We start from the raw sequence: 15815 nt of genomic DNA on the forward strand, positions 1-15815 counted from the left end.
CGCCTCCCCGCTCACGCCTCCGGGCGTTGACGTCCACACACCGGGCGCCGCACCCTGCGCCCGCCCCCGCAGGTGCTGCGGCCCCGCGCGCCGGCCCGCGAGGCAGCAGCGCCCGCCTTCCTGCCTGAGTTCCTGAAGCGCGCCTGCGCCTGCGCTGCCTCGAGGGGGCGGGGCCCGACCCGCCCTCTTAAAGGGCTAGGTTCCTCTTACTTCTCCCCGTGCCCTCTGTCTTCGGTACCCCGCCACTCCCCGGTCCTCGTTGCACCCGTCTCTTATCCCAAAGGCCCTGCTTGCGCCTTCCTGTGATGCCAGAAAAGGAAGGAGAGGTGAAGCCGAAGGTAGGGCGTTCGCACTGAGGAGGTGTGGTCAACCACTCCCTATGAAGGAGCACTTAAATAGGAGTCTCGAATTCTAAGTAGTTCGCTGCTGCCGACTTACCATGTAACAGTGTAAAAAGTCTCTTCCGTTTCACCTCAGTTGCTTCGTTTCTAAAATGGGAAGGTCAAAATGGAAAGTTGACAAAGTCACAATCCATTAAGTGACTTGAGAGAGGGATTCTAGTAATCTCTAAACTGCTGCCCAGAGTCCTAGTAACCTGGGTCACCCCCACCCTTTCCCTGAGGCCAATGGAGGGCAGAGGGTATTGAAGGTTACTTAAATGAGGAAGATCTGATCTCGGGCCTGGACATTCATTTCCTGCTGGGAACACAGGCAGAAAGCTCCAAGGTAATGGGACCTTACTCCCTGCTCCACTGCTCCCTCTTAGACCCTCTTCTGCAAACCCCGAAGATAGAGAAAATTCCCAGCCCCGCCTACCAGTGATAGTGCAGCCTGCCAACCCAAATCCCAGCCCAACTGGAGGCAACCTTGGGCTGTGAAGTTTAGAACCCAAAGAATTGCGGTAAGTAGGCCCTGTTACTGACTATATCTCATCTATAAAATGGTTATAATAATAAAACAACTTCAGACAGAATTGTCCCAAAAGTCAGATATAGAGATCTATGTAAGGATGGCACTTTCTGCACTCCCATTGGGCCCCAGGACCCTGGCCAGCAGACAATAGGGCAATAAAAGAGGACGGGTTCCAGACGCCAATGCGGGGGCTGGACTAGGTGGATTTGGGTTATGGTATCTTACCCTGTGAGGTGGGCAGGGCAACTTTCTAGTAAATCATTTGATAACAGTTTGTGTAACAACTGCCCCTCTCCATGGAGCCAGGGCTGCTGAGCAGGAGGTAAATGCACCCCTAGCTGGACTAAGAGAAGGTTTAAGGCAGGCAGGACTCTGGGCACAACCAGGTTAGGATTTTCTTCCTTGTTCCCTGGCCTCAGAGGAGAAAGTCAGGGGGAAGGAATCTGAGGGGGGCCCTCTCCCTGACCTCCCTCACACTACCTCAGAATGGCAATTGCTAAGAGTAAGGCCCTGCACTTGGCATTTATTCTCATCCAGTCCCCACCACAATGTAATGAAGTACACATTTTACAGATAACAGAACTGAAGCTCTATATGGTTAAACTAACTTGCTCAGGGTCATACAGCTGGTAGTAGTGAAGCCGGGATTCAAATCCAGTTTTCTGACTCCAAAGTCTGCTCTGAACCACTAAGGCATAACAAAGCAACGCCAAACACAGGAGCTTCGCTTTGGGAAGCATTCGTTCTGACTAGATGTAAACAACTGATTGGAGCAAGTTTCTCTGTTGGTGAATCAAACTCCAGATCAAACAAAGCAAGGGGTCAAAGCACTTGCATCATGGTAGGTCCTGCTAAGTGATCCTCTTAGAGGAGCCCAGCTCACTGTTCTCTCACCTCTCCAGTTGCCCTCAAGAGCCAGATCCATGCCTCTTACATCCTTAGCACAGGGTTATCTGGAGCTTTAGGCCTGCAGAAAAGAGGCCTCCTGCTCCCTTCCCCCATCCTGCCTAGTCTCAGCTCCTGGACTGTTCCCACCAACCACCACGTTGAGTGCTGGGACTATGCTAGGAGATGTCTCTGAGGCTGTCTCCTTCTCTGCACTGTTTTGTGACTCTAGCACTAGAAGCTGTGGAGACACCTTGGGAGACTGCTCTGTCCCCAAGGAGCTGAGAGCATAATGGAGGAAATGAGACACAGCCTAGAAGCATAAAGCTCAGAAGATTCAGGAGGTGACTGTGGGGATAATCCCAACCCTCTAACATGCCTGTGCCAATCTCCTCCCAGATCTGGAACTTGAGCAGAGTTGCCCATAGCAGAGTGACTGCAGGGAGAAGGGCTTGTCAGGTCTAGTTCTAAGCAGAGGCAGACCAAGCTGCTTGAGGGAGGCTTGTGGTGGTGCCCTTACAGAATCTCCGCCTTCAGATGGTTGCACTGCAGGGTAAGCAGGAGGGCAAGGAAGGCAACTGTGGGGTGGTGACGGGCAGCCTGGCTCACACCTGCAAGCAGGTGCTCGGACAGAGTGGTGGATGCTGTTGAGTGATTGAGCTAAAGGTTTTTATTTGTTTTGTTTTGTTCTGTTCTCTAAAATAGAGCAATATTTTTTAAACCACTTTTGCAACCTGTTAATAGGAGGTGAACTGAATTTAGTGGTTTTGACTGGCCCTTTTTTTTAATGAAAGAGGACAGTAATGGAATAGAAAATATCACAATGTAATTTTTTGAACTTTTTTTGAAGTATAACATCCATCCAGAGAAGTGCAAAAACATGCACATTTTACAAAGTGAACATACCCAGCACCCAAATCAAGAAGCAACATAACTAACATCTGGAAGTCCTCCCAAATGTAATTTTTAAAAGAAATTTTATTATATTAATCTTCTAGCATGCCCTTCATACGCGTAATTTATTTTTAACTTTCTGACAACCCTTCCCCCCTGCCCCCCCCCACCACACACAGACAGAATGTAAAGTCCAGGAAAACAGGATGTTTGGGAATAGCCTAACACGCATTTTAAGTGTCAACAGTATTTACTGAATGAATGAATGCATTGAAGGTAGTAAAAGTATTGCTTTGTGACATTTTTGTTTCATTATATATACACATATGCACTCTACATCTTGATATGAAATCAGTTTCTTTTCTATAGGTCATAGTCAAAAACGTCTAACTATAGTCAAAAACTGATCCAGCATGAGAAAGTTGTGGAGGCCGTGATTCAGGCCAGGACAATGAGCACAGGCAAAGCATAATGATATACTAACTAAATCCAGGCTTCTGGAGCTTCAGTGTGCTACTGAATGACCTGAGGATCTTGTTGATATGCAGACTCTGATTCAGCAGATTGGGAAGAGATGCTGAGAGTCTGCATTTCCATCTACACTTTGAGGAGCAAAGCCTTGGACCCTAGAGCTTTTCGGTAGTGCTGCACTTAAGAATCACATGGGAAGCTTTTAAAAACTCTGATGCCCAGGCCCCACCCCCCAAAAAATTAAATTGGAATCTCTGGAGTGTGGCTCAGCATCCACAGTTTTTAAAAGCTCCCCAGGTGATTCCAATGTGCAACAAGAAATGGCAGGTGCTTGGTTCCCCAGTATCCCCGCAACGCCTAGAAAATGCCTGAACTGAGGCAGGAGGGAAGGGAGATGTGGGATTAGCACCGGTATGTGAACTGACGATCTGATTTGGCAAAGGACAAAAGATTTTTTTAGTCAGGAATGGACCATTTGCCTCTTAGTCGAGGCGAAGGGAGGGATATCTGAAGGAATTCTTAGGCATAGGGCTATTTGCTTATACAGGCCGTATCATCCCGGGACCAAGAACAGACCGTGACTTTACTCTGCCGTGCAAGTCAGAGGTCCCTGGAGCTGCTTAGGGGGCGGGCTCACATGCCTCCAAGGAATACACATAGTTTCAAAACCGTACTAGGGCATTTGGGTGATGGCGCTGCCTGCGGCTCTCACGTTCCGCTGCCCCGCGCAGCTAGAGAAAAGGCCAAAAGAGCCAGTAGATTCCAAACCCTGGGTACTGACGCCCCCTGGCGGACATCTAGAGTTGAAGTTGGTAACCAATAAATGTACCAGTGGCCACAAGGTACTCATCTGTGTGAGTCCAAGTCAGTGCCAGGCACAATCATATAAGACATGGCCCAGTATGCATAATCAAGAAACTGCTAGTGGGGAAGACAGGACAAAACTTATGAAGGACTGGCTCCTTTTATTCTTTACTTACTCCTTCTTTACATCTATGAAATCTGGCTGCCCCTGGAACTCACTGTACTAAGTTTAGAAATGAGGAGCAGTCAGGCCTTACCCTTAAATGGTGAGGTATTTTTTCACTTTTGTACCTCTCTGCTGTTTTTCTCTCCTTCTTTATTTAAATCTCCCCATTTGTAGTGTAGACACAGTGCATCCTTAGCTTATTGTTTTCAGATAATATAGCTACTTGGTTAAATATAGTATGCAGTAGTAAAACAGTAGAACTAGCTTAGATGTTCCTTAAAAGGGGACTGATAAGACAAAGTATGGCATATCTATGTAATGTATAATATACAATATTTTTAAGTGTATTTTAAAGCATAAAGTACATTTATTTGTGTAGATATGAATCATTCAAGATCTATAAGTGAACAAAGCAAGATACTGTGGTGTGTCTGTGCATTTTTATTTTACCACTTTATTGAGGTATAATTGATATACAATACATTGCACAATTTAAAGTATATAACTTGATGAGTTTGTCTTAAGTATATACTGTGAAACCATCCCCACAAACACATTTCTATCATCCTCAAAAGTTTCTTTATGCCTCTTTGTAATCCATCCCTTCCCCTCCTCCCTGCATCCTCTAGTTCTCCCACGCCATACCCAGGCAACCAGTGATTTGCCTTCTGTCACTATAGGTTAGTTTGCATTTTCTAGAATTTTATATAAATGAAATCAATAGGTTTTTTTTTTTCAGAGCTAAATAGAAGTCCATCTTATAGCTATAATACATTGCAATAGCTATTTGAATTATTTCCGTTTTGAACTATTACAAATAAAGCTTCCATGATCCTTTGAGTGCAAACCTTTGTGTGGTTACATAGTTTCATTTCTCTTGGACAGACCTAGAAGTGGAATAGCTGGGTCACATAGTGGATGTATATTTAACTTTTTAAAAAACTGCCCAACTGTTTTCCAAAGTAGTAGTAATATTTTACATTCCCATTAGTAGTATATAAAATCTCCAGTTGCTCAGCATCCTCACCAACATAGGGTAAAGTCAATCTTTTTAATTTTAGGCATTTTAATGAATGTATAGATGTATCTCATAGTGGTTTCATCTGTATTTTCCTGATAACTAATGATGCATTTTTTCATGTGCTTATTCTCCATTGCACATCTCATTTTATAAAGTACCTATTCAAATCTTTTGCCCACTTAAAAAAATTTGGGTCATCTTATTACCAAATTGTAAATTCTTTATATATTCCGGATATAAGTCCTTTATCAAATATATGATTTGCAAATACTTTATTCCAGTTTGTGGTTTGCCTTCTTATTTTTAAAAATAGTATCTTTTGAAAAGCAAAACTTTCGAATTTGAATGAATTCTAATTGATCAACCTTTCTTTTGTATGTCAGGCTTTTTGTATTCTATCTCTGGTGCCTACCCCCAAAATTTTCTCCTGTGTTTTTCTAGAAATTTTATAATTTTAGATTTTTACATGTAAGTGTATGATCTATTTTGAGTTGATTTTTATATATAGTATGAGGTAAGAGTCAGTGTTCATTTTTTTCTCCCTTGTGATTATCCAGCTGATCCAGCACTGTTTGCTAGAAAGACTTGTCTTTTTTTTGATTGAATTGCCTTGGCACTTTGTAAAAAATCAATCGACTCTACATGGATGGGTTTTTATCTGAACTCTATTCTAGTCTATATATCTACCTTTTTACCTGTACTTTTTACTTGTATAAGTCTTAAAATCAGGTAGGGTAATACCCACAACTTTGTTCTTCTTGTTCTTGTTCTTCTTATCCCCTTTCTCTGTGCATCGTTTCTGGAAATATTGCAATACTAAATCAAGGAGTGAAGCAGATGGAACAAGCTCCTATTTTATCTCTTTGTTCCACACACCCATTTACTATATTATCCTTGGTAAGGGACAATCATATAATAACAGATACTACACTTGAACTTAGCCAAAGGCCAACAAATGATTCTTCTTTTTAAAAAGTGCTTCTCTAGGTCCTCTGCATTTCCATATAAATTTTATTATCAGCTTGTCAATTTCTGCAAAAAGCCTGTTAGAATTTTGATTGGGGGTGTGTTGACTCTATAGATCAATCCGGGGACAATTCATATCTTAACAATATTGAGTCTTCCAATCCATAAACATCGTATATTTCTGCATTAAGTCTTTAATTTCTCTCAGCAACATTTTGTAGTTTTAAGCATTGAAATTTGGACATCTTTTGTTAATTTTTTTCTTAACTATGTGCATTTCTAGGAATTTGTATATTTAATCTAGGTTATCCCATTTGTTGGTGTATAATTGTTCACACTATTTTGTTATAAGCCTTTATTTAAAAAAAAATTTTTCCCCCTCTTTAATTCCCCTGCCCTGCCCCGCCCCGCCGACTCTCACCCCTGACCTATGTATGTTGCTGTTTCCCCTTAAGAATTGGATCTCTGAAGGCGGGGCGTCTCCTCCCACTCGCTGGAAGGGAGGCGTGCTCGCTGGGAGGCGTGCTCGCTGGGAGGTGTGCACCTGGGGCCTGGAGTCTGGGCCCTGGCACGCCGGGGGTCTGGGGCCAGGGGCCAGGCACACTGTGGGAGGGAGCCTAGCATACCCGGGTATGGTCCGTGGCTCTACCTGAGGTGCAAACCCAAGACCTTCTGCGTATAAAGCAGACATGCTAACCACTACACTTTGGAGCCAACCCCTGTTATAAGCCTTTAACTTGTTAAATTGATAGTTATGTCCCCACTTTTATTTCTGATTTTAATAATTTGAGCCCTTTCTTTTTCTTAGTCAATCTAGCAAAAGGCTTGACAATTTTGTTTTTATCTTTTCAAGGAACTAACTTGATTTCTTTGATTTTATCTATTGTTTTTCTGTTCTCCAATTTAACTTGCTCTAATTTTTATTATTTCCTTCTTCCTCTTAGCTTTGAGTTTAGTTTGCTCTTCTCTTCCTAGTTTCTTAAAGTATACAGTTAGGTTATTGATTTGAGATCATTCTTATTTTTAACGTATGCATTTACAGCTATAAAATTTCCCCATAGCACCGCTTTCTTTACATCCCATTAAGTTTTGGTACACGTGTTTTCTTTTTCATTTGTCTCAAAGTATTATTTAACTTCCCTGTGATTTCTTCTTTAACTCATTGTTTAATAGTGCTGTTTAATTTCAACATATTTGTGAATTTTCTGGTTTTCATTCTTTGATTCATTCTATTCCATTGTGATAAGGAAAGATGTTTTATATTTCAGTCTTTTTAAATTTATTAAGATATTTTGAAGCTTAATATGGTATATCTTGGAGAATGTTCCATGTGCAATTAAGAAAAATATGTATTCTGCTAGTGTTGGAATATCTGCTAGATCTATTTGATTTATGGTGTTGTTAAAGTTCTCCATTTATATATTTATCTTTTGTCTGGTTGTTCTATCCATTATTGAGAGTGGAATATTGAAGTCTGCAACAATTATTATAGAAGGACCTATTTCTACTTTTAATTCTCACTTTTTTCATCATATATTTTGGGGGCTCTATTAAGTATATAAGTGTTTAAAATTGTTATATCTTCTTGCTGTATCAAAACTTGTGTCAATATATAATGTCCTTCTTAGTCTTTGTAACCTATTTTGATTTAAAGTCTATTTTATCTGATAATAATATAGCCACCCAGCTCTCTTTGGGTTGCTTTTTGTATGGAATATCTTTTTCCATCCTTTTACTTTCAACTTCTGTCCTTATATCTAAAGTGAGTCTCTTGTGGACAGCATATAGATGGATCCCGTGTGTGTGGGTGTTTTTTAATTCAGTAAGCCAATCTCTGCCTCTTGATGAGAGTTTAGTTCATATATATTTAATGTTATTACTGGATTGACATGACTTACTTCTGCCATATATATGTATGTTTTATGTATTTCTTATATTTTCTTTGTTCCTCAATTCTTTTATTCTTGCCCTTTTATATATTTAGTTATTTTTTGTAGTATATAATTGTAATTTTTTCATTTTTATATTCTTTTCTATATATTTTTAAATTATTTTCATAGTGGTTACCTCGGCAATTATAATTAACATCTTAAACTTATAAAAACCTACTTCGAATAATACCAACTTAGTTTCAATAGAATACAAACTCTCTGCTCTTTTATATCTTTCTCTTTCTCTCTTTATATTGCTGTTGTCATAGATTACATCTTTATACATTGTATGCCCATTAGCATAGGTTTATAATTATTGTCTTATGTATTTATCTATTAAATTGTATAGGAAAAAGGGAAGCTACAGACCATATCAAAAGTACAATACTGGGTTTTATATTTACCTATGTAGTTACCTTTACCAGTGTTCTTTATTGTTTTCTCATGTCTTTGAGTTACTGTCTAGTATCTTTTCATTTCAGCCTGAATGACTCCTTTTAGCATTTCTTGTAGAGCAGGTCCACCAGTAATGAACTCCCTCAATTTTTGTTTATCTGGAGATATCTTAATTTCTCCTTCATTCTTGAAGGAAAGCTTTGCTAGATACAGAATTATTGGTAGATAGTTCTTTCTTTCAGCGTTTTAAATATGTTGTCCCATTTTCTTCTTGCCCCCAAGGCTTCCAAAGGGAAATTAGCTGTTCATATTATTGAGGCTTTCTTGTATTGAGTCACTTCTTTTTTGATACTTTCAAAATTCCCCCTTTTCTCTCTTTCAGTTTTGATGATTTGACTAAAATGTGTCTTACTGTAGATCTCTGAGTTTATTAAGCTTCTTGCATAGAATATCCGTATCTTTCCTCAGATTTGGTAAATTTTAACCATCATTTCTTCAAATATATATTTTTTGCCCCTTTATGTTTCTCTTCCCCTGGGACTCCTCTTTCTGGGACTCCTATAGTGCCTGTACTGGTATGTTTGATGGCATCCCACAGGTCTCTCAGATTGTGTTCATTTTTCTTCATTCTTTTTTTCTGCTTCTCAGACTGAATAATTTCAAATTTTAAGTTCACTGATCTCTTCATCTGTATGTTCAAATTTGATGCTGAATACCTTTGGTGATTTTTTTCATTTCAGTTATTTTACTTCGTAGCTCCAGAATTTGGTTCCTTTTTATAATTCCTCTCTTTACTAACATTCTCATTGGTTCTACATAGTTTTCCTTTACTTCATTATGTTGTGGTAACTGTGGAAATCCAATTCTCCCGCTCCTCAGGGATTGCTAAATCTTGCTTATTGAGATTTGGAGCCGTGTTAGTGACTGTTCCAAACTATTTTTGTAAAATATGTATTCCTTGTGTGTGATCACTGAAGTTTCTATTTTTATCTCTGCAGTCAGCCCATGACCTGACAAAGATTTCCTTAAATGTTTTGCTCCCGAAAGGAAAGGGTGTCTCTTTAAATGCTGTGTAAGCCACTTTGGCCCACGGAGGTTGAAACAATGGCCAGCCCCTGTGCTGGTCCCTCGGCGATCAAAAGCAGTAATCATCGATCAAAACACATAATCCCGATATTTGGAGGACAAGTCCTTATTGCCCACTCTGGTTCCAAGAAAGCTGCACCAGAAGTGTGGGCCACTGTCTCTCCTCTGAGCCACCCATGTGGGCCTGGGATGTGAGGGATAGTGGCCACCATGTGAAAGGCCAAAACTCACTAGAATTTACTGAAACTTACATAGCCTCTTCATCAAGCTCTACTCTGGTCATCACAAGTGTTCAACTAGCAATACATATATAGGTGTAAAATTGCAAGACACGTTGATTTAATATTAACCCTGCATTCCTGGAATAAACCCTACTTGATAATAATGTATTATCCTTTTATATATTGTTGGATCCAATTTACTAGTATTTCGTTAAGGACTTCTGCATCTATATTCATAATATTGGTCTGTAGTATTTGGTTTTGTAATGTCTCTTGTCAGGTTTTGGTATGTTATATTGACCTCAACAGTTCCCTCCTCTATTTTCTGAAAAAGTTTGTGTAAGATTGGTGATATTCCTTCTTTGAATGTTTGATAGAATTCACCAGTGAAACGGAGTCTCTAGAGTTCTTTCTGGAAAGTTTTGATAAGTTCTATTTCTACTAGGCCATTCATATTTCTTGATATTTCTTGTTAATTTGGGTAAGTTGAATTTATCAATAAATTTGTCTACTTCATGTAAGTGGCCCAATTTATTGATATAAAGTAGTTCATGGTATACCTTTATTATCCTTTAATATCCATAGTATCTGTGGTGATAACCTCCTTTTCATTCCTGATACTGGTAGCCTTTGTCATTTTTTTTTTTCATTTTTCCATTTCAAAGAATCAGATTTTGGCTTTGTTAAATTTTTTCTCAAGTTTGATTTCCATTTCATTGATTTTTGCTCTTTATTATACTTCTTTTCTTCTATTTCATTTGGGATTACTTTGATTTTTCTCTAACTTGTTAAGGTGGAAACTTAGTTCACAGATTTTAGATGTTTCTTCTTTTCTAATATATTTAAAACTATAAATTTCCCTCGAAGCCATGACTGTCCAATAGAACTTTGCACCAGTGGAATATTCTACTTTCTCAAAATGTGTCTAGTGTGTCTGAGGAATTGAATGTTTTAATTTAAATTAGCCACGTGGCTAGTTGGGTTGAGCAGTCCATCTCTAAGCATCCACAAATTTTATGTTGTAATTATCATTAAATTCAAATTATCTTCTAATTTCTCTTTTGATTTCATCTTTGCCCCATAAATTTATAAATGTGTTTAATTTCTGATGTCTTAGGGTTTTCTGGATATCTTATTACTGATTAATTATATTCCATTGTGGTCAGAGAACATGCTGTGTAATTTCAATAACTTTAAGCTTATTGAGAATTGTTTTACAGCCCAGCATATGGTCTATCTTGATGAATATACCATGCATACCTGAAGAAACTTAGTATTCAATATAGACCCTTCTGCACTTTGACCGTTAGTATGCGATTAAAAAAAAAAAAAAATCATTAACAACTGGTCAACAGCCCATTTGGGATGGATTAACCATTAGGCAATTTATAGAACAGATGTAGCAAACTGCAAAGGCTTTAACTCAAGCACCTAAGAAGGTAAACCAATTGATAGCCACAAGAAAGATATTAGTATTTGATGTGTTAAATTCCACACAAAGGTATATCTTGCAGATAACGAGATGTCTTCAATTATTTGTTTAGGGCTGTCTCCTGGCCTATTACCTTTCATGTAGGGACTTTCTCCTACTGAATACTAGAATGGCCAAAACTCAAGACACTGACACCAAATGCTGGCAAGGACGTGGAGCAACAGTAACTTCATTGCTAATAGGAATGCAAAATGTCAACGCCACTTTCAAAGGTAGTTTGGCAGTTTCTTGTGAAACACTCTTATGATCCAGCAACTGCATTCCTTGGTATTTACCCAAATGAATTGAAAACTTATGTCTACATAAAAAACCGTATACAAGTTTATGCAAGCTTTATTCATAATTGCCAAATTTTGGAAGCAACAAAGATGTCTTATAGTAGGTGAATGGATAAACTATATTACACCCACACAATGGCCATTATTCAGCACTAAGAAATGAGCAATCAAGCTATGAAAAGACATGGAGGGAGCTTAAATGTATACTACTGTGAAAGAAGCTCATCTGAAAAGGCTATATACTGTACAATTCCAACTACACGACATTCTGAAAAAGGCCAAGCTATGGACACAGTAAAGATTGGCGGTTACCAGGGGTTAAGAGGAAGGAAGAACACAGAGGATCTTTAGGGCAGTAAAACTATTCTGTAATGTTCTGTAATGGTGGATATGTGTCATTATACGTTTGTCCAAACCTGAAGAATTTACAACACAAAGAGGGAACCTTAATGTAAACTATGGTCTGGGGTGGTAAGGATGTGTCACTGCAGGGTTGTTGATTCTAACAAATGTCCTACTCTGGAGGCGGGTGTTGACCGTGGGGGAAGGTGGAGGGTGGGGTTTGCAGGCACAGAGGATATGGGAACTCTGCACTTTCTGCTCAGTTTTGCTGTGAGCTTAAAACTGCTCTAAAAAAACCTATTTAAAAAATGACAACTCAGTGTTCAAGCATTTTATTAAATCAGATAGGAATCTGCATTGTTGCACATACCAGCTTGTATACAATTATAAGGGCATTATCACTTGTTTACAAAGATGTAGCTGGGCAGTAGATTGGCAAGTCTAATAAGCCATCTTTAGCCCAGTAAAATTTCAGGAATATTCAAAGACGAAACACAGTAAAGGTCATGCAAGTTCTAGAATAGTGAATCATGACAGCTCACTCATGTTATCCTTTACCATCAAAATGCACATATCTATAACCAGAAAAAATCTGAAGACTAGCAGGTTGTCACTAGTCAGATATACATTTCATTCAGGAATATTAAGACTCTTACCACTTACTGGCTTGTTTGATTGGAAATAACTCAACCCTAACCACAGAAGAGTTTTTTGAGATTTACTGCTGTAAAATGTATGCCCATTATTCATATTATGCCTTGAAGTCACTGAGCTTTTATTAAACTATGAAAAAGCATGATACTCAAACCAGGAATCCCAGCTATGACCTTTTTACTTAGCTACCCTAAATATTGGTTCAAGATAAAACACTGTGAAGACTAAAGAGACTGAGTAGTGAAACAACTCAGTGAGGCTGTAATAATCTAGATCTATTCTTACTTAAGTAAGTGACACTAAGTTTAAGAACCTTGAGCCTCTGTGGACTTTTTCTTAGGTGACAGTGTTAAACAGCCCTATAACAGCTGATTATCATGATGATTGAGTAGAAAACAGTCTTTATTCATGTAGCCTCAAACTTATTTGTTCACATCTACATTTAACTTATGACCACCATATACTAACGGGTAGGTAGGCAGACATAATCAAAGACCCTCTTGCAAGCTTCAGCTCCCCATACGCTTCACTCCCCCCACCCCGCAACTTCCTATACAAGTTTCCCCTGCTTTAAGCTAAAAGGTCAGTTCTGGATTCAAACTTGTATGAACTAAGTTTATAGGAGATAACATGCATATAGGGAATAAAGTTAAATTCATTTGTCAATAGCAAACATTATAAATGTATGCCACTATCCCGCTAAACAGAAGACCAGAGAAACCACAAATATAACAAAATACCACGTCAGGTTTAAAAACAACCTTTGAATCAACAAAAAAATATCCTGAAGTAATTTTATTTTACTGTGGTTGAATTTACCCACCAAATGTTTAATGACCACAAAATGTTTCTATAACTAAAAGAGAGAATTACAGGGAGCTGGAAATACATGTTAGATACTAACGATCTTCAAGCTTTGAAGATGTCATTGCATGAAGAAAATTATGGGAAACACTGTTCCCGATAATTATGTACACCCTTAGTGTAACATATGGAGATCACTGTCTCCGATATAGACACTGTGGTAGGCAAAAACTACCTTGTTCTTTATACATTATGGAAGACACTGCTCCCGATAATGTGAGTTAGGTTTGACAAAGGTACTGGAAATTTTGCAAAATTTGAATTAAAGTTACACCTTGGATAAAATGAGCTGTAAAATTTTGCACATGAGTACTGTCTTGGCCTTTAAGTGACATTAATTTATAATGTAGGTAAAACTACCGTTTTTATCTACTTGCCTAAATAGAAGTCTAATTTGATTAGCAACCCCTAATTAAATTTGATTCTTCTCTAATACTTAGCTTTAAAATTTTATTTAGCTTGAGGCTGTTTTCTAAACCCTCAAATATTGCCCATAAATGCAAAACTTCCAGTATCTGTTGGGTTTTGTTAGCAGATGCTGCTTTTATTTTTTAAAAAAAAACGACAGTATAACTGTCATAATTATGGAAGGCACTGCTTCCGATAATTATCTTCTATAAAAAAAACACCATTTATAGTGAACTCTGTCACTGATAAATAAACAATAAATATCTCAGTGCCAAAACAACAGAAAGCTTTTCCAAAAAATTAACACTTTGGCCAAAATTTGGCAGTGTGTTATTTAAAGTCTGACAAACTGAGTTTGAGATTAAACAGCTAAAACTGGTTCTTTCAAAACACTGCGGAAAAAAAACAACAAAAAAGCTAAACAAAGGCTTATGGGGGAGAGGACAGAAGAAAAGAAAATATACTAGGTCTTTGGCTTCTGGTCTCCTCTTTTCATAAATGATCATGAGGTTAACACATTAAGGCCTTACTCCTGTGATAAACAGTTGAACCTTATTTTATCCAGCTTAAGGACCTCTATTTCAGACCTCATTGGCAAGAAAAGTCCCATCGCTTCTGAAAGTTAACTGTTTCATTCAGGGATGAGGAAACCAGCTAAATCCTTAAACAAGGCATATTTCTCATTTGGAGGATAAGGTCTTACAACCTGATATCTCCTTATCCAGCATCAAATGACGGAAGATCACACTAAGCTACCACTTTTAACCTTCAGCAGATATCACCTCCTTCCTCCCACTCAAAAGATACCAGTTCATGTCCTTAAAATTTAGAGCAATAGTTCATATAACTGGTTCTGACATTTTCATAACTATAACAGGAAAGAAGCAGTTACCATTGCAAAGCACTTACAATTCTAGAGAAAAAGTTCTATCATGAACATTTTTAAGTGGTTATTCACTTTAACTTGAAGTGCAGGTACCTACCCTGTATTAAAAGCTGTTGCCTAAAGACATCTAGTAGTACCAAGATGATTGGGTAGAATTTTAACAATATTAGGTTTTGTAGCCTTACTGAAAATTTAGCACAATCAGCACAAGTCTAGAAACCACATTACCTAGCTAAGTTTTGGGTATCACATTTAAAACTCATTGTCAATGTTCCAAATGTCGCCAGCTAGGGCATTTGCAGCTCCCTGAATAGTCCAAGTTGCTAGAGCCAACTGGTTTTTAAACAGCGTTTGATTAAAAGCACTGTTATTTTTCTGACGCAGCTTCAAGTGCTCTAGTAAAGCGGACAGAGTATGAGAGCCAGAGCCCCAGAAGATATGTCGGAAAGGAGAATCTCTTGGAGATACATAGGGCGAGAGGAAGTGGTATTCCACCTACAAAAACAAAACATACAAGAGAGCTTACAGTGTTATGACTTTTGCTGTGAGGTAAGGACCTTACATAGTAAAACCACACTGTCGTTCTCCTGCTTCAAATGTTAAAATTTCCTTGAATTTAATAATGTTGAGAACCAGGCTAACTAAACTTCTAACGTTAAAACTGTAAAGCAAACTGTCAATTACTTTGTAAAAATGAACTCTAATTGTATTGGTTTTCTGTTGTTGTTGGGAGAAAATGTATGGAAGGTTTACAACAAGTTTCTACTTTAATGAGTCTTCTAATTCTTCCGAGGAGACTAGGATAAAAGCAGTTAAGGTCTGGATTGGACAATAGAAATACAGAGGAAATGACAGCTAAAAATCAGTAATGATCTCTTAAGAATGTTTTTAAAGCCTAAAATAATTAATACTAGGTCAGATGTCTATTTTATTAATAGTTAGGATATGTTGATTTTAGATTTTATAAGAGTTAAAATCTCTGAATTCTAAAGCAGCAAAGGATTCTAGACTCCTAGAATTATTATTCTTTTTAGAAATGCAAGATTTACCATGTAAAATTTAACATGTTTTAGTTCCTCTTTTTCGAAGAGTTTACTTACTTTCATAATACGGTCATTGATTCCCCTCATGACAAATC

The 15815-nt window shown here is 38.2% G+C and overlaps 1 protein-coding gene and 1 pseudogene across 2 annotated transcripts in view; both read right to left on the minus strand.

Moving 5' to 3' along the window:
• Positions 1–5936: 5936 nt before the first annotated feature.
• Positions 5937–6113, minus strand: LOC112473681 (annotated as a pseudogene).
• A 6068-nt stretch (positions 6114–12181) lies between these two features.
• TFRC (transferrin receptor) overlaps positions 12182–15815 on the minus strand; it is a 23859-nt gene continuing 20225 nt past the window's right edge. For both annotated transcript variants that reach the window (XM_025041858.1, XM_025041859.1), the window contains exons 18-19: positions 15778–15815; positions 12182–15172 (exon numbers count right to left, since the gene is read on the minus strand). The exon at positions 15778–15815 is cut by the window's right edge and continues 70 nt beyond it. In XM_025041858.1, coding sequence (XP_024897626.1) covers positions 14930–15172; positions 15778–15815 — 281 coding nt within the window. In that variant the 3' untranslated portion in view covers positions 12182–14929. The remainder of the gene's footprint in view (positions 15173–15777) is intronic.

This window comes from Pteropus alecto, unplaced genomic scaffold (assembly GCF_000325575.1).
Source record: "Pteropus alecto unplaced genomic scaffold, ASM32557v1 scaffold311, whole genome shotgun sequence".
NCBI classification, from domain to species: domain Eukaryota; kingdom Metazoa; phylum Chordata; class Mammalia; order Chiroptera; family Pteropodidae; genus Pteropus; species Pteropus alecto.